This window comes from Rousettus aegyptiacus, unplaced genomic scaffold (genome assembly GCF_014176215.1).
Source record: "Rousettus aegyptiacus isolate mRouAeg1 unplaced genomic scaffold, mRouAeg1.p scaffold_m13_p_5, whole genome shotgun sequence".
In the NCBI taxonomy this organism is placed as follows: domain Eukaryota; kingdom Metazoa; phylum Chordata; class Mammalia; order Chiroptera; family Pteropodidae; genus Rousettus; species Rousettus aegyptiacus.
The window spans coordinates 78,520,612-78,539,460 of NW_023416308.1; the positions used below are offsets into that span (position 1 = coordinate 78,520,612).

Genomic DNA, 18,849 nt, shown 5'->3' on the forward strand with positions numbered 1-18,849 from the left:
TGATAAAAATATCATATATATAAAGCTTGATAAGCTATCATTTACCATGTGAACTGGATAATGAAACTTAAACTTTCACTCTTCGAACACATTAAAATACAGAAAGGAGCCAAAATAAATAAACATTTCTGTAAAGCATATTTAAATTTACTTAACTTAATATAACAAGGTATTTCTCTGCTTAAAAGTTCCATTTCATATATGTTAGGTACTATTCTTTTTCAGTTCCTCATGTTTTTAACAGTATTTTCTTTACATGGTCATAGATCTGCTTGGTTCTGACTCCATATATGACAGGGTTGAGCATTGGTGGTAATACAACATAAAGATTGGCCAGAAGTATGTGGATATAGTGGGGGACATTTTGACCAAAGCGGTGTGTCATAAAGGAAAAGAGGGCTGGTGTATAGAAAGCAAGAATTACACAAACATGTGAACCACATGTGCTGAGAGACTTGATTCGGGCTTCACGGGAAGGAAGACGGAAAACAACATGCAATATCTGAATGTAAGAAAGCGCAATGGCTATGATGTCAAAAAACAGGATTGAAATAGCACACAAACCATAAATAATATTGATCTTGATGCTGGCACAAGACAGACGAGCGAGACCCATGTGCTCACAGTAGGTATGGGGAATGACGTGATTCCCACAGAAGGGCAATCGCAAAATGAGAAATACGAATGGAATAACAGAAATAAATGACCTCAGCAACACACCAAGACTAATCACAGAAACAACCTTATTGGTGAGGATGGTGCTATATCGGAGTGGGTTGCAGATGGCCACATAACGGTCATAAGCCATTGCCAAGAGGACTGCTGACTCCATACCCGTGAAATTGTGGATAAAAAACATCTGAGTGAGGCAGGCTTCAAAGATGATCTCCCTGAGACCGAACCAGAAGATTCCGAGCATCTTAGGAATGGTAGCTGTGGAGAGACCCAAGTCAATGGTAGCCAGCATGGCCAGGAAGTAGAACATAGGCTGGTGCAGGCTGCTCTCAGCCTGGATCACAAACAGAATAGTGAAGTTCCCTATGAGTGCAATCATGTACACTACACAAAAGGGAAAGCCAATCCAGATGTGGAGTGTTTCCAGTCCTGGGATCCCCAGCAACAAGAAGGAGTAGGGGTGAAACTGAGTGTCATTAGGAAGGGACATCATGCTAGGTAGTTCACATGTCCATGTTTTTTAGGTAAGTGTGTTTACCAATCTGCAGAATACCAGATAAAACTCTGTAACGTTTTAAATCTAAAGAAAAGGAACATATAATTGTGAATAGTCTCACCTCAGTTAATTCACATAGCTAGAAATATATTTCATAAAGACCAATGTGAAGTGAATTCTCAATAAGAAGACTTTTAAAGAACTTATGCAGTGGATTGTAATAAAAAAAATCTATATAACATATTAATCTTTGTTAGTACCTTTCTTCTTTGTTAGAGAGAATGGTTTCATTTGCAATATTCTCATCATTGGTAGTATGCTAAGATTTTGCCTTAACAATTACATCATTATCTCCTTTAATCTTCACCAACATAATTTGCTTTCAATTTTGTCATTCAAAGAGATCTGCTAGCTTCTATAAATAGTTATTTCTATTGGTTCTATTTGGTTAGATGGCAACATACAGGTATTAACACACAAGATGTATAGTAAGTGTTGGTGAACACATAGATTCAATACGATATAATCTCAAATGCTAAAAATAAATATGAAGGATTAAAATCAACCCATTTGTTACTGTTTATACCTTATTATACAAAATAAGAAGTAGATGTATTCAAAATAACATTATCAGCTACCATCTATTTATTTATGTATTTACTTATTTATTTAGTAAAAAGCTTTCTTTTGCTCCAAAAGAAAACAGGGAAGAGCATGAATAGACAATTAAGACTGGTATGTATCTATTCAATGACACTCACAGAGTGCTTATCAATAACCAGACATTAGTTCCTAAATAAACTTATTTCTCATCCAAAAAAACAAGATAGTTACAACATCATCTCCATTTTACAAGTGAAAGATATGTTGGTGAAGTCTTGGTGAAGCTACTTGCTCTTGATCGCTAATTACAGATATCACTAGTTTGTCTTTTCTATGTTTAAAATATGACTAACAACACTTTCCTTATATAGTTTATAAGGATCAAATAATTTTCTATTCAAATGGCCTAGCTTACTGCTTGTTCCATGGTTATTGTCTCCAAAACTTCGCTCCCTTTACCCCTTTCCAGAATATTCAAGTTACAAGACAGAATTAGACATTTTCCTTCTTTTCTCTGAGCTGTAGTTATGCAAACTTCCAATTTATCATGCGTGTAATTTATTCCAACTTCCCTTATTAATTAATGATCAGAAAACAATACCCCAATTTATATGAAATTAAAGATATCAAATATTCACACAGTATTTCCTATATTTTAAGTACTGTTCTAAAATATTTACATATATTAACTCATTTCAAACTTTTTCCATAGGCAATACTATTAGGGGCCTCATTATAGAGATAAAGAAACTGAGTCAGAGAGGATTTGGAGAACTTGCCCAAGGTCTTGTGTGGTGGATATAGAGTCTAGATTCAAATGCAGACATTTGAGTCCAGAGTTCTATGTATCTCAGTACTATATCACCTGCTTGTATATATTTATGCCACTAAAAAGAAGCAGTTTATTCAGGTACTGCCTAGTCCTTTCAGTGTTGCCAAAATCTGTGAAAATATCATCTCTAATATTTATAAACACATATAGGAGAACATATTTAACCCTATTTTTACATATGGATCTGAACCACAAATAATTTAAGAGACTTGCCAAATGCTTGAAATGCTTATAGTTAAAAGGCTATAGCAAAAAGGTAGAGAGGAAATAAATAAATTAAAATGGAAATAAGGAAAAGATAATTCATGCCCCACTCATATCATATATACAGTTTCCTCTCCACACACAATCACACAAACACGCAATCTCTTTTAAGGCCATGGCCGTCTGAATAATAAATATCAGCATGTTCATCATGAATCGGAGGCATTTGTAATTTTAAGTGTTTAAGATATATGGAAAATATTTTGAAGAGACTAGATTAAAAGCGTATTCTGAATCTATCACTTTCAAAGTTAGCTCCACTGTTCTTCCATTCTTTCATGTATCTCATTTACAGCATTTGTTGGAGGCATATATTTAAAGGATTCATTATGTGTGATTGTTTTGTAATAAAAAGTATATTTTCATCATTTTGTATCATTGGAGATTTCCAGGGGAGCAATACCTATTATGATCACAGCTTCACTAAGACAGTCAGAGTATTATCCAGACATTGATATATGGGAAGCAAAGTCAAGAAGAGTGTGCTGTCCAGAATAAAAAAGTAACAGAAGGACAGTACAATATGAGGAAACAGGGGACTCCCAGGAAGATATAGTAAACAGTGGTAAGGAAGGGAAGCTAAGAACAATACATTTTTTGTGTGTGTGGAAGATACTTTCTGAAGTGTCCAAAAGAAAAAAGTCTTTTTTCTATAATATTCTGGCCTGGTACTGGAATAGTAAATACTCTAAAAAAGTGTGATGTGGACAACAAAGATGTGAAATTAGGGTTCAATTATGGAAGCAAAAGATTCTGTGACTTATCAGTGTAAGTTCCAAAGGAAGGTTATTTTATGGAATAAAATTTTTGTATTCTTAAATAACACCTCTGAAGATTGGAAATGTAGGCAATAGTATGAGGAATGTAGAAAAACAATGTTTTTCCTTTTTCATCATACCTATATGCAACAAATTCTCAATAAATAAGAAAAGTACTTTAGCTGATAGAGGCAAAGTTCACCATTAAAGGAGTTACCTTTCTGACTTTTTGTAAGTATTTTTTTATTGTTGTTGTTAGAGGGGAAAATGGTATTATGCTCTGTACTTAAAAATAAAATAATTAAGGAATTATATCTCTCAACTCAGATAATTGTATTCTTCAATGGGTCTTCAGTAGTTGGTTAAGTAGAGACACAGTAATATGAATAACCAAGAGAAAATAATTGGAAGACATACAGAAAAATGAAATTTTATAACTGTCTTACATCATTACTATTTAATGAACTGGCTAGATCAAAATTTCTGAATAGCAACCTCCTCTCTTCCTCACACATAAAAAAAAAATACAATTAATACGAGTTCTCCAGTATCTTTAAAGTTGGTACATTTGTTCCATCTTAATAGGGCTAGTTTAGACTCTCATCACTTCGTGGATTTATTAGAGCACAGTACTTTGCAGTGCTTAAAAGCATGAGCTCTACGGTGATACTAAGTGTACTGAAACCAGTATCATGGCTTATTCACTCTGTAATCAAAGGAAAATAGATAAGCATTTTCATCTATAAATAAAATATACAAAATAAAGATAAAAACCCTAAATATGTTGTTAGTTTTAAAGATAATTCTTTAAAACATATTGAACCTAGTCCAAAGATACTATGTTATCCATCATTCTTTAGATATCAGGATACTGGTTTTTTCTAAATGCACACCAAAAGGATTCAGGATGACACCCCATATGTTTTTCTAGTGCTATATGGCCCTTCCGAAATGTGATCTTATTCTTTCCCTAAGCTTCAGCTTGTCTTCCTCTTCCAAAACTTATCTTGTATCTCTTCTCTTCCTCTCCTATCCCTCTTCTTTTCTTTTGCCCATCACTGTGAAATAAGAATGCACTGTGAGTTAGGGAATAGGGAAGACTCACCAGAGCACCAGGATGGAATCCTGTCTCTGTCTTGTCTCAAACTGCTCAGTTGTTATGAGGGCACTATTCTTTGCCTGGAAGGGCTTTCAATAGAATATCCCCTAGAGCTGGTTTTGTAAAGAACACGAGATCTCTGAAGATTCTAGTTTCTCAAGAAGAGAGCCTTAGGGAGCACTGGCTTCTAAGGAAGGCCAAAGAGTGAAGTTTAGGGTAGTAAGATGACAGTTTTAGGAGGTCCCAGTAGTTTTCCTTCCACTCATGGAAATGCCAATTTAACAACCATTAATAGATGAAAATATCTTTGTGAGAGTTCCAGATAAGTGTTTACGAGAACTCAGTATGATATAGAATAAGAAAAGATAGATTAGAAAGGATAAAAAGCAAAGTTTTACTTTATTTACATCACCCCTCCTCCAATCTGTCCCTGCTCTGCATCAAGGGAGATTCTCTCAGCCTATGAATTTTCTAATGGGGGAGAGAGAAAGCAAGCCCACCCTTGAGAGTGTGTGTGTGTGTTTGTGTGTTGTACACACACATATACAACAGGTATTCACACACATATAGTCAATTCTCATTCTTAGTTCTTTTCTATAAAGTAACTGTGAATAATGAATTAGAAAGGATGGAATTATTGCTCCTACTGGAAATACAGAGCTAGGTTTCTGTGATTCTTTTGGCACAACATTTTTGTTAATCAACCAATACATAACCTTGTTTGATTTGTGTTTCTGCATCAAGATACTTCACTTAATACATAGTTCTTACAAATCATTAATGGTATAGTCCTTAAATAATTACAAGCCATAAGCTTTGGAGTCCAGTTGCATGAATATGTTCATTCACAAACATTCTTATACAATAAGCCAGTCTCATCAGTGCTGAAAACTCCCTCTTCCACAGCATCCTTTTCTTGTGTACTTTCTTGTAACAGGCATTTTAAAAATTCTTCTGCAGTCTCCTGATAAGCAAAAGCAGCCTCAGCTGTAAGTATAGTATTTTTCACGACTCGTTGCCTTTCAAAATGTGCTAGCTAGCCAGCACAGCCAAGAAGAGTTTGACTTTTTTTTTGACTCTAGGCGAAAGCAATATAAGTATCTTTGACCTCACAACAATGCGGAGCGCTACATTTTTTAAATTAATTGTCATCTCATGAATCCACAAATGTAACCTCCTTTTCATCATTTCCATTCCTTTATCACACACTACAGATGTTACATTAGTGCTTTCCAGAGTGTCTTCATATTCAGATAGGTGAATTCCCTCTTCCTTTGTCCGGATGTACTATATTTTTGATTCATTAACTTTAAACTCACAACCAACAATGTTATAACTCCTACTTGAAAGAATGTTATCTAACACAGTTATGTTCTCCACATCACAACCTTCTTGCACTTAGGAACACTAGCCAAGTATTTTATTCCAGTGCACTTTATAAAGAAATAAAAAATATCTATTTAGTCTATTGCATTTCAGCGCTATACTTGGGGGCCATTTTAAACAATGGAATCATCAACAAAAGCATAAAGATAAGAAAAACATGAATAGAACACAAAAATGACACTTGTTTACAGCCAAAAGTGAGAAGTCAGAGCATCACTTTATTCAAATTCAGCTTGGAATGTGCTTGTCAGGCAACTCAAATTTTTCTCTGTTCTTTACATATCTTCAAATGATTGTTCAAGTGCCACAGACATTTATTTCGGTTTATAAATAAATTTTAGGGAGTAGACAAATTTGTAAATATGAAATCCCCATATAATGGGGCCCCACTGTATATATGTAATTTACACAAGACTTAAGACATATATAAAAATATAATTAAGTGTAAAAATAAAATGATAAAATTTCAAGTTCTACAATCTAAAAATTAGTGACATCGACACAATAATGATTTTAAAATTGTTCAAGTTCTTCAAGGAGCCTAGAAGAGCCTAGAATACTTTTAAATGGCTGAGAAGATTGTATGTTTAAATATGTCAAGTTTTCCATATTCATGTTTTGATACAATTCCAGTTTGACCAAAATCTCCATTTTATTTTATATAATACAATAAATTTTCTGTGAAATTTATTCTGATGAATTATGAAAATAATTAAGGTATGTGTCATAACACAAAACTTAAATTTATGATATACAATTTTAAATTCTAATATGATTTAAATATTCAAAATTATACAAATGATAAAATCATAGAACAAAATTAAACCAAATCAAGTTAACCTTATAATCAATGTTAGTTTTTTCTTTATATTTTCTATATTAAAAATAAAAAGGCATTGTTTAAAATGAAGAGACTAGAGACTGTGATTGCTTTTCTTTTTTTAAGGGGAAAGATCTAAGTGGTTTTATTTATTTTTAAGTAAATTTGTTGGGGTGACATTGGTTAATAAAATCATATAGGTTTCAAGCACACAATTCAATAATACACCATGGTATTGACAGAAATAAGGCACACATGCCAGTAATAGAGAATTAAGAGCCTAGAAATAAATCTACATATAAATGGGCAAATAATTTTTGACAAATGAGCCAAAAATATGTAATGGAGAAAAGAAAGCCTCATCAATATACAGTACTGGGAAAATTGGAAAGTCATATGTAAAAGAATGAAACTAAACTTCTATCTGTCAAAATACACCAAAAGTAAGTCAAAATGGATCAAAGACCTCAATATAAGACTTAAAGGTATAGAAGAAAATATAAGTACTAATCTCATGGACTTTTGATTAGAGAGAATTTTATGCATTTGGTGACAAAGCCTAGAAAAGTAAAAGCATAAATAAATGAATGGGACTATAACTAAAAAGCTTTTGCACAGCAAAAGGAAACCATCGACAAAACCGAAAGGCAACCAAATGAACAGGAGATTTTTGGAAACTACATCTGTAATAGGGGAATAATATCCAAAATACAAAATGAACTCATACTACTAAACAATAACAACAAAATCCAGTTTAAAAATAGAGGACCTGGATAGACACTTCTGTCAAGAAGACATACAAACAGCCAACAGACATATGAACAATTGCTCAACCTCACTAGCTATTAGGGAAATACAAATCAAACCACAATGAGATACCACCTCATACCTGTTAGAACGGCTATCAACAGCAGGATTAGTAATAACAAGTGTTGGAGAGGTTGTGGGGAAAAAGTAATCCTCATACACTACTGGTAGGAATGTAAATTGGTACAGCCACTATGGAAAACAGTATGGAGGTTCCTCAAAAAAACTAAGAATAGAATTACTATGTGACCCAGCAATCCCTCTTGTGAGTATCTACCCCCAAAATTTGAAAACATTTGTCTCTAAATATATATGGACCCCGATGTTCATTGCAGCAGTAATCATGGTGGCCAAGACATGGAAACGATCAAAGCACTCTTTGATAGATGATTGGATAAAGAAGAAATGATATATTTATACAACAGAATATTATTACTCAGCCATAAGAACAGATGAAATACTGCCATTTGTAACAACATGTATGGATCTCGAGATTATTAATGTAAGCGAAATAAGTCAGAGAGAAAGTTGAGAACCACTTGATTTCATTCATATGTGGGATATAAAACTGAAAGCAACAAATGAACAAGAAAAACAAGCAAAACGTCATAAACACAGATAACAGTTTAGTGGCTACCAGAGGGAAAGGGGGAATGGAGGGAGGTAGATAAGGATAAGTGTATCAAATATATGGTCATGTAAGTAGTTTTGACTTTGGGTGGTGAACACACAATAATATCTTTCCTTTTTTGATACATACATATGATATATTTAAGAGCAAATGATTCTGAGAGGTAGGCTCCAGAGACAATCTATAAAGATTCACTTTCCCTCCCTCCAGCCTTCTTGGATTCTCTCGTGATTAAGATGTTACCCCTAAAAGCTTGGGTCCTGACTTTTGAATTAAAATTTTTAACTCCCAATGGTTTTTTTCCTTGACACCATCAAGAGGCCTTCTCCACTCCCTGCCCATGGGAGCCTCAAAAATTAGAAAACATGTCTATAGCTGAGTGCATTTGGAAAAAGCTGTAAGCCTTGAGAGAACTAAAGGTTTTCTCAGACCAGGTAGATGCTCATCCTGATCTCCATAGAATCCCAGCAAGGTAAAAGTGTGGTCACTCTTATCTGTGTCAGGGGCTAGGTTGACAATAGCCAAACAGAAGGTTTCAGGGCTCTAATTAGAGCAAACAGGCTTTGAAAAACAGGCATGTGTAGAATTTCTTGGGGCAACTGAACTCATTTGGGTTGGTGTCCCCTGAATAGACTGCCACTGTTTACACTGTTATGGGTTAAAATTAGTCTGTAACTTTGCTTGAGAATAAATCTGTACATAAGTTTTTCTGTTTAGTTTAGTATATCAGAGGAAGACCGATGAAGAAAAAGATTGGAGTATAGATGTATCAATCCTATCATCTGAGAAAATCTAAGATATTTGAGCAATGTTTCATGCTGCTCAAAGCAGACTTACATGCATTATGTTGTTTTACATTTATAAAATTTTATGGGGTACTCATCTCCTAATGTGAAGTTTAATATAAAGATTATAAATGTTATAATTATACTTGGGTTTGAATTCCATCTCCTTGAGTTCATAGTAGAATAGCTTTAAGAAATTTAAGTGAACATTCTGAGCTTATTTTTATTCTGTATTATAAGTATAATTATCTGTCCAAAAACTTCCTTTAGGATTAACTGGAATAATGTCCGCAATGTAAATAATATAGTATCTTAATATAAGCCAATTCAAGTAGATTTGCTTTACTTTTGTTAAGGGATGCATAGGGATGTAGAATTTCCCAGAAGACATTATAGTTTACTTATTTTATTCTTCTCAAAAGCAAATATGAGTTTCTTTTCCTCTGTTCTCTCTTTTTCTGCATCCTTTAATCAGACAAGAAAAAATGCAGATAGAATTCAATTTTGTTGAAGACTGATCCCTGAGTATGTCTGAAAGATTTAATGTTATAATCAGGAAACTGTTAATATACCATAGTGTTTAAGGACTATGTGGACTATAATAAATCTATAGTGATTCCTCTAATTGTCTTACATTTATGTTGAAATTATTTACCAGAAGAATAATAGTAATTCTTTTTTTATCTTCATTAATTCATTGGAATAAGATAAAATATGAAAATACATGTCCTATGCCAAGTAAAAATTTGCAGTATAATAAAGGAAAAAGAGATGCAGAAATATAAAATACGATATGACAAGAGACAGAAGACGAGTAAGACATGTGCACAGACCACAGGGACACTGCGGCGGGGTGGGGTGGATGTTATTGATAGTTCAAGGTTTCTCAAAAAAAAGAAATCTCAGAGAAGCTGATATGTGAGTAGAGTCTTCATTTCTAACCAATTTACTAAGATGTTTTGCATGTGAAGAAATACCATGAAGAATGAAGACACGAGCCATCAGCTTCATGAATTGAATAGGTGACCTGTTCTCTAGACAGAAAGATAAGAGAGAAAGTATTTTAAGAGGTTAGAAAAATTCCTAATATTTTACAAAACATAAGAAGCCAAATCTCATTTATAATTTCTTGGTTTGTATTTTTTTTCTGATGAATACAGTTGTAACTCTGCATTTATTTATTTGCTTACCTTAAACTATATAGGTAACACGTGAAGATATAGAGTACATTGACACTATTTTAAAAAGTCAAACCACAGTGATGTAGCTATATTATGCTGTCCATATTTTTCTCATTTATCCTATATTTTAGATCTTTTCTAAATTGAGTACGCATCTTTTTAGATTGTTTTCTGTATTTATAAATTTCTTAGTATAAACGTGTTTATATAATATATGTACATACACATATGCACATGCACAAATGTTTAATGTTTTACAAATGTTTCAATGTTAATGAAAAAATCAAATTTCTGCTATTTTTCATTTGAATGTCCTTCTACGTCATTTTTTATAAATATAATTTATTTTAAGTGCTTTTGAACATTCTATAATATAAATATTCTATATATTTAACTTATTATTTTATTGATGGACATATTAAATGTTTCATTTTTATTGTCTTGCAGGCAGTTTAACAATGAGAATCACTGTATATACTTCCATGTGTATATGTGAACATTATTCATTCCCTAAGATGACAAGTAGTTAAACTGTTCTGCCAAATTTTTTTTTAAAATAATAATGGTTACTACACAGTTTTCTTCTAAAATTTGGGTCAATTTCTCCAATCAAGTGTGCATAACAGTTGCTTTTTAATCCAAATCACACTAACACTTATTATAATCAATCTTGATATTCTATTGGTTAAAAAATAATGTATGAGTTGTATTATTTTTATATACAATTTTAATTTCCTGATTGCAAGTAAAAATAAGATCTATTGTATGATTCGCTATTGCATTCACTTCAGCGCGAATATTTTCTCTACATAATTTGTCCACGTACTTTCTATTGGTAAATATATTTAAGTTGTGTAATGGGATAGAGCAGATAGAGACAGTGAAGGTTAAAGTGCATGAACAATTTGAGAATGTTGATGGAATGACATATATAGATAAAAGAATATAAAAATTTATTTCAGAACAAAAAAGGGAAAGCATGAAAAATGCATTAGCTCAATGTATATATAAATAAACCTAATGGTAGAACAGGATAAGATCGAGAGCTTTTGTCTGGTGACATCTGTTAATTTTCACTCTGAGGTAAGAGTTCATCTTTTAAGAGTAAGTACATTGGAAGGGGGTTAATTAGGAAGAGAAAGCCTAGATTTGGACTAGTTCTTTCATGGACTTAAAAATGGGGTTGGGGCGGGGGAGCCTTTAATCAGTATTCATAATCAAATCAATGATGTTGGTATTTTCTAATGTTTGATATGAAATAATCCCTATCTTATTTCTTCTATACACAAATACAAATAGACTATTACATCATTGGGACAATCTATTGCTATAATTAATAATAACAATTCTAGAATCAGTGTGTGAACTAGAAACAAAGTCCATTATTTGCCAGCTGTTAAACCTTATAGAAGTCACTTAATATTCCTCATCTTAGAATGGGGATAAAATTTATGAGTTAATACATAAAATGTTCTCAGGAGAACAATGGAATCACATTAAACATTTAAAAATGTCTATTACATTATTAAATAACTTCCCAATAATCTTGTTTTTTTGTATCCTTTGTGTCCCAATTTATACCATAATTCACACAGGTGAAAAATATCTGCTGCAGAATTTCAACCCCTGGGACTGTTCTCAAATGGATTATAAAACCTGCAGGGAGACTTCTATTGAGCGAGTGATTCAGATCTTTAAGTTCCTGCCTTTGATTCAACACAATACAATTAATCCGGAGGCATAGACAACTCATCTATATTCTCTCAAGCCAAAGAAGTGATAGGCAGTGAAGAGCTTCCTAGAGATGAGGAATAAATATTCAAAATTACTGTAGATCCCTGAGAATCAGCTGTACTGAAACAGACTGAGAGCACAGAGCAGAGAAGGGCAATGTGGTCCCTCTGAAGATAAGTTAGAGACTTCTCCAGACTGCCTCATATGAACAGGTAAACCATTGTAGTCCTGCCACATGTAAGCCACTTACAAGGTTAGATCAGGATGCTCTGGAGGTTTTCCTTAACCATCCTTATAGGATTTCCAGTCCACCAGTCATCTGTTATCAATTTTGAAAAAAGGAGTGTGTGCAGATATATTCTCTGGGCTTGAGAATAATTCATAAGGAATAACATACTGACCACTAGTTTCACAATGAACATCTTAGTATCAACTGAGATGTTGGAATAGAAAAGTTTAGGATTATTTTATGGATTTTTTATAAACCATGTCAATCCATAAATCCACATTTGTAAAATAAAATAAATAAGGACATCCGGCATTATTGTTTTTAGGTACTCTGCAGTAATCGTTCACAATAAAAACTGTGAAAAACATTAATGTTTTCTTTATTTTGATTGCATATGTAGAAGAACAAAGGTGAAGTTTTGGAGTGAAACTAGGATGTGTTATCTTCTCCTCGTACATGCTGATCATGTGACTTTGGAAGAATATTTAGCTTATGTAAAGTATAAGTTTCTTCTTTTATAATTTAAGAGTAATAATGGTAACTTTATCATCATTTATCCAAATCAGCAGTTGGGCAGTGATTAATGACTCTTAGCATTTTTGTGGTACATGTTATGTTATGAAAAGTAGAAACTGTTGCTAACTTTAAATCTTGATGATTGATTGAGAGCTCACTATCTTTCTTTCCTAAGGTATCATCCATGTTCTTAGGTGTAGTAAGAAGCACATGTACCATAGTTAGCATCTCAATATAAATATTATAAAAAGAAAGATTTAATAGTTACTCCTTGGGGAATATATATGTATATATAGAGAGAGTAAATTAATGTCTCAGAAGATTCCAGAGGACTGCAGATTATATACATATGTATCATCCCTAAAGGAGTAACCATTAAATCTTTCTTATGTCTTTTTCTTTTTTTTTCTTTTCAGCAATGCCATGTTAGGATGTGAGGAAACTGATATTTATCCAGATTTTCAATTAGCCTGATTATAACAGATACAGAACACCTAATATCAAGCTGAATACTCTGAAGTGCCTGAGGATAAGGCACAGTAGTAGCAGTTAGAGAAGATAGTCTCTACCCCAAATACCCCTTAATGAGATTAATAGCAAGCAAAGAGGGTTGAAATACTTCCAATTTCAGAGAAGCTCACCAAAGGGCACTTTATATTTGAATACATTTGCTTGATTGTATTTTTACACTGAATAATTCATTTAATTTATTTATCAGAGTATATGTGCATTTGATTACTCTAGGTACAAAGGAAGGAAGGAGAGCAGGAGTATGTCCTCATGTAGCCATAATCACCATGCTTGACTTTAACTTCACTGCATTCTCAAGTCCCAGTACCTTCATCCTGATGGGCATACCTGGTCTAGAAGACATGCATATTTGGATATCTATCCCTTTCTTCTCAATGTATATTGCTGCCCTCATGGGAAACATACTCATTCTTTTTATCACCAAAACTGAGGCTGTTCTCCATGAACCCATGTTCTATTTTCTTTCTATGTTGGCTATCACAGACCTCATCTTGTCAACCTCTACTCTTCCAAAGATGTTGGGTATATTCTGGTTCAAGTATCATGAAATCAACTTCCATGCCTGCCTCACTCAGATGTTTTTCATCCATGCTTTCTCTGGGGTAGAGTCAGGGCTTCTTGTGGCCATGGCCCTTGACCGGTATGTGGCAATCTGCAATCCTCTGAGACACTCATCCATTCTCACAAATTCTGTGGTGACTCGAGTTGGCATAGTGGCACTTCTACGTGGGTTAGTGCTAATGACACCACATCCGTTTCTGGTAAGGAGGTGGCCATATTGCCGGACCAATGTTGTCCCCCACACATACTGTGAGCATATGGCTGTGGTAAAATTGGCTTGTGCCGACATTTCCATCAATAGTATTTATAGTTTGGCAGTCATTATCTTAATTGTTGGAACTGATGTGGCATGCATTTCTCTGTCTTATATACAGATACTCCATACTGTATTCAATCTTCCTTCTAAAGATGCCAGGTTGAAGACCCTCAGCACTTGTGGGTCCCATGTTTGTGTCATCCTCACCTTCTATATCCCTGCTCTTTTCTCCTTCCTCACCCACCGTTTTAGTAAGCATATACCACAGCACATCCACATTCTGTTGGCCAATATGTACTTGTTGGTACCCCCTATGCTGAACCCTATCATTTACGGAGTAAGGACCAAACAGATCCGAGAAAGTGTTGTACGATTATTTGTGACTAAAATCAACTGAGAATTCTGAGACCTACTTTTCTACTTATTTCCCTCTCCCTTTAAGTCTTTGATATAAATTTCTTCAATTTTAAGGTCAGCAAGACCAGGAATTAGAGTCTCAATTCTTCTACTTACTATTATGTATGTGAAGTTATATATAATTTCAACTATCTGTGTGAAACATTTGTGAAACATTTGTGCTTAGCACTGTTTCTAGCACATTTAAGCACTCAAGAAAGGTAAGATTATTTCAATATTATCCCTCTCCTGCATATGTATTTGCTCAGTGTCTTTTTGAAACATGTTTATTAGTTTATAAGATTAACCAAAAGAAAACAAAAGAAACAAAATGACACCCCTTAGTGGAGTTTATAACAAATAAAAAGAGATGGTAAGTAAAAGTTAGTAATGTGCACTTAGTATTTAATGCTATAAATTTTAGTCTAATCCACTTTTTAGTTGCATCCTACACCTTTTCACTGTTACTTTTCTTTATACTTCTCCTATTGGATACTAAAACAGGAATCTTGAATTCTCCAAATATAACTGTAAATTTGGTTATATTTCCTTTTAATTTTATCTGTTCTTTTTTATGTGATTTGAAGCTCTGCAATTAAGTGCGTATGTATTTAGTATGCTTATGTCTTCTTGGAGAACTGATTATTTTATTATATAACGTTCATGTTTATTTTCAAAGTATTCTAAATTCTCCTTTGTACTTTGTTAATACAACCACTTTGGCTTTTTAAAAATACTGCTTGATTGATATTTATTTTCTTTTTGTTTTTTAACTTATCTATGTATTCATATTTAAAGTGGATTTTTGACACCACATAGTTAAGTCTTGCTTCTTTATCCAATCTCACTATCTCTATCCTAAATTGCTATGTTTAGACCACTTCCATTTGATGTAATTAGTGATACTGAAGGAAAGCAGGGAGAAAATAGGGACTTCATACATAATCTCTAGAACCAACCCTTCCTTTCTTCCTTCCTTCCTTCCTTCCTTCCTTCCTTCCTTCCTTCCTTCCTTCCTTCCTTCCTTCCTTCCTTCTTTCCTTCCTTTCTTCTTTCTTTCCTTTTTCTTTTTGTTACTTCCTTTTGTTCCTTTTGTATAACTAGCTATATCCTATCTGGGTTCCCACCCACTAATCAATGGAAGATAAAAACATAGAAAAAATCTTTTTTGAGAATTTATGTGACACTAGTCACCTCTTCAAATTTTGACTCACTGTTTCCACTTGCCTGATTTGCTAACTTTATAGAATCCTGAGATAACTGTTTTTGTATTTTTCCCAAATTTTAGTTTTAATTTGTGGGAAAGATTAGTTATAGTATACTCATTGCATCTTGTCCACACTAGACTATCTTACTAATAAAAAATTTTAATCACAAATATAGCGTAATAGTTAGAGATAAGTGATATGGAAAAATACAAAGAAAGAGAAATGAAGGGATGTTGTGTATGTGGTAGAATGTATATTTATATTAAGTGTTATCAGGAAAAGTACCACCTGCAAAATGATGATATGTGAGAAAATGTTTGAAGGCAATAAAGGGTTTATTTAACAAGGAAATCTCTGACAAAACAGTATTTTAGCCTGAGGAAATAGAAAAGCAAAAGCCCTGAAATTTTCACTGTCCAGGAAATCTGAAAGAAAAAAGAAAGCCCATATACTTTGAGGATAATATGGAAAAAAGAGAAGAGCAGGACAAAAAATTCAAGGATATTTCGGGTACCAAACATTTAGAATACCCAGGTAACATTAATGTCTTTGGCTTATATTATGAGTAAGAATGGGAGTCATTAGTAATTTTTTAAATGCTTTTACAACTTTATTTATGTCTGACATACAACAAAGGGAACAAATTTAAAGTGTATAATTTAATATATTTTGCCATGTATATTCAACAGTGAAATAATTATCATAATAAAGATAATAAATATACCTTCTAACCCTTCAGATTTCCTCATGTACCTCTGAAATACATACCTATCACCCTTCCCTGAAACTCATCTCACTTTCCCTAGCAGTAACTGCTTATGTCTACAAATTAAGTTAACTTTAAAAAAATTCTTTGTAGATTTATCAGATCATATGCCTCTTTCTTTTTTCTGGGATATGCTTCTTTCACTAAGCTTAATAGATTTAATATTCATCCATATATGTTGTGTATCATCAGTTTATTCCTGTATAATGCTGATTAATATTATATTATGTGAATATGCCTGAATTTGCCTATCAAGTCATTGTTGATATATATTTGAGTTGGTTTCTGGTTTGGGATATTATTAATAAAGCAGCTCTGAATATTTGCATACAAAACTATGTGAACATAGGCCTACATTTATCATACATAAAATCACTTAGGAGTAATGATTGATTTATGTAAAGTTACAGGATATAAAGTTAACATACACAAGCCAATCTTTTTCTTATATAACAATAATAAAAATTGGAATTTGAAATTAAAAGTGCAATACAAATTACAATACACAATACAACTAAAAATAAATACTTAGGTATACATCTTTAAAAATATGTACAATATCAATCTGAGGGAAGCTATAAAACTGAAGAAATATGTCAAAGAAATAAGCAAATAGAGAAATGTCACACATTTATGAGTAGGAAGCCAATATTGTCAATATATCAGTTCTTCCCAAATTGACTTACAGATTTAATACAGTCTCAATCACAATTATAGCATATGATTATTGAATATTAAAAAATTAATTTTATAGTTTATATGGGAAGGAAAAGTACTCATCATAGCCAACATAATATTGAATAAAAAGAATAACATTGGCTAACAGACATTACTGAATTTAAAGAATTAAAATAAAGCTATAGTAACTAAGAAAGTATGATTTTGGCAAAAGAATACATAAATACATCAATGAAACAGAATAGAGAACCAAAAAATAGACCTATATTAATATAGCCAATAATTTTTGACGAAAGTGTAAAGGTAACACGATGAAACAAAGATTGTCTTTTCGACAAATGGTGTCGGAACAATTGGACATCTATATGTAAAAAATCTACCCCCCCCCAAAAAAAATGTATTCTAAGGAAATTTTCCTTTTTACCAAATCTGTACATAAATTCTGCTACTGAAATGGAGAGCATCACTCCCCCACATTTTTTACTTGTCTCTATAATCTTTGGTCACTTTCAATGAGAAAAAGCAATATGATATATTAGAAGTCAAATTACATAAAGAAACTATTGAGGGCGAGTTTAAAAGATTCTGATAAAAACTAAAGTAATACCAAAGCAGCCTTTACATAGTCTCACTTTTAGGCACCATGAGAAACGAACAAGCAAATGATTAGCCTAAAAGAATTTGTCAATTTACAAATACATTTGGGTCACACTTTCTTTACAAATATTCTTACAACTCAGTCCTTAATTTTCTTTGTCCAGACCCCATAAATGACTGGATTTAAACAAGGAGGAATAGCCAGATACAGATTGATTAGGACTTTGTGAATGTGGCTAGGAGCATTTCTGCCATACCAGTGAGTCATAAAGGAGATAAATGCTGGGGTATAAAAAGCTAAGATGACACAAACATGTGAACCACATGTGCTAAGCACTTTGAATTGGACATCTGTGGAAGGAATGCAGAAAATAGCTCTTAGGATCTGAACATAGGAAAGGACAACAAGAATCAAGTCAAAGATGAGGATAACAATGGTAAATAAGCCATAGATGATGTTGACTCTTATGTTAGCCCAGGCAAGACGGGCAATTCCCATATGTTCACAGTAGGTATGGGGAATAATATAGTGTCCACAGAAGGGAAATCGTTTGAGAAGAAGGCAAAAGGGGGTGGCGAGAAGAGCTGGCTTCCCAAGTGCAACAGAGGTCATGATGGCTACCACTTTGTTGGTGAGAATAGTGGTATATCTCAGTGGATAACAGATGGCAACATAGCGGTCAATTGCCATGGCCAAGAGCATGTCAGACTCCATACCCGTGTAAGTGTGGATAAAGAACATTTGTATGAGGCAGCCTTCAAAGTTTATTTTCCTAAAACTGAACCAGAAGATGGCCAGTTTCTTGGGGATGGTAGAAGTGGAAAGGCCTAGATCAACAAAGGAAAGAAGAGCCAGAAAGTAGAATATGGGTTGATGAAGACTCTGTTCAGTCTTTATCACAAGCAGGATTGTGATATTCCCCACAAAGTCCTAGGTAAACAACAAAGAAAGGGAAGGCAATCCAGGTATGGAAAGCTTCCAGTATACCCAGCAGAAGGAAGGCAGAAGGATATGAAGCAGTGTCATTGACAGAAGACAT

General features: G+C 33.3%; 3 protein-coding genes across 3 annotated transcripts; 1 reads left to right on the top strand and 2 right to left on the bottom strand.

Moving 5' to 3' along the window:
- Positions 1 to 229: 229 nt before the first annotated feature.
- On the bottom strand, positions 230 to 1,171 carry LOC107506013 (olfactory receptor 52E2-like). The gene has a single exon (XM_016136465.2). It carries the CDS (start codon positions 1,166 to 1,168, stop codon positions 230 to 232), a length of 939 nt encoding a protein of 312 aa, XP_015991951.2. The 5' UTR covers positions 1,169 to 1,171.
- A 12,442-nt stretch (positions 1,172 to 13,613) lies between these two features.
- LOC107506005 (olfactory receptor 52E4-like) lies at positions 13,614 to 14,561 on the top strand. The gene has a single exon (XM_016136459.2). The coding sequence runs from the start codon at positions 13,614 to 13,616 to the stop codon at positions 14,559 to 14,561; it is 948 nt and encodes a 315-aa protein (XP_015991945.1).
- Positions 14,562 to 17,948: 3,387 nt separating this feature from the next.
- LOC107506004 (olfactory receptor 52E4-like) lies at positions 17,949 to 18,849 on the bottom strand. Its single transcript, XM_036221309.1, is given in 2 exon segments — positions 17,949 to 18,741; positions 18,743 to 18,849. Coding segments are annotated over 2 exon segments (900 nt in total).

What these genes read in the sequence shown, in the direction of transcription:
- LOC107506013 (XM_016136465.2), bottom strand. Translation starts at nt 1,168, where the DNA reads ATGATGTCCCTTCCTAATGACACTCAGTTTCACCCCTACTCCTTCTTG.
- LOC107506005 (XM_016136459.2), top strand. Translation starts at nt 13,614, where the DNA reads ATGCTTGACTTTAACTTCACTGCATTCTCAAGTCCCAGTACCTTCATC.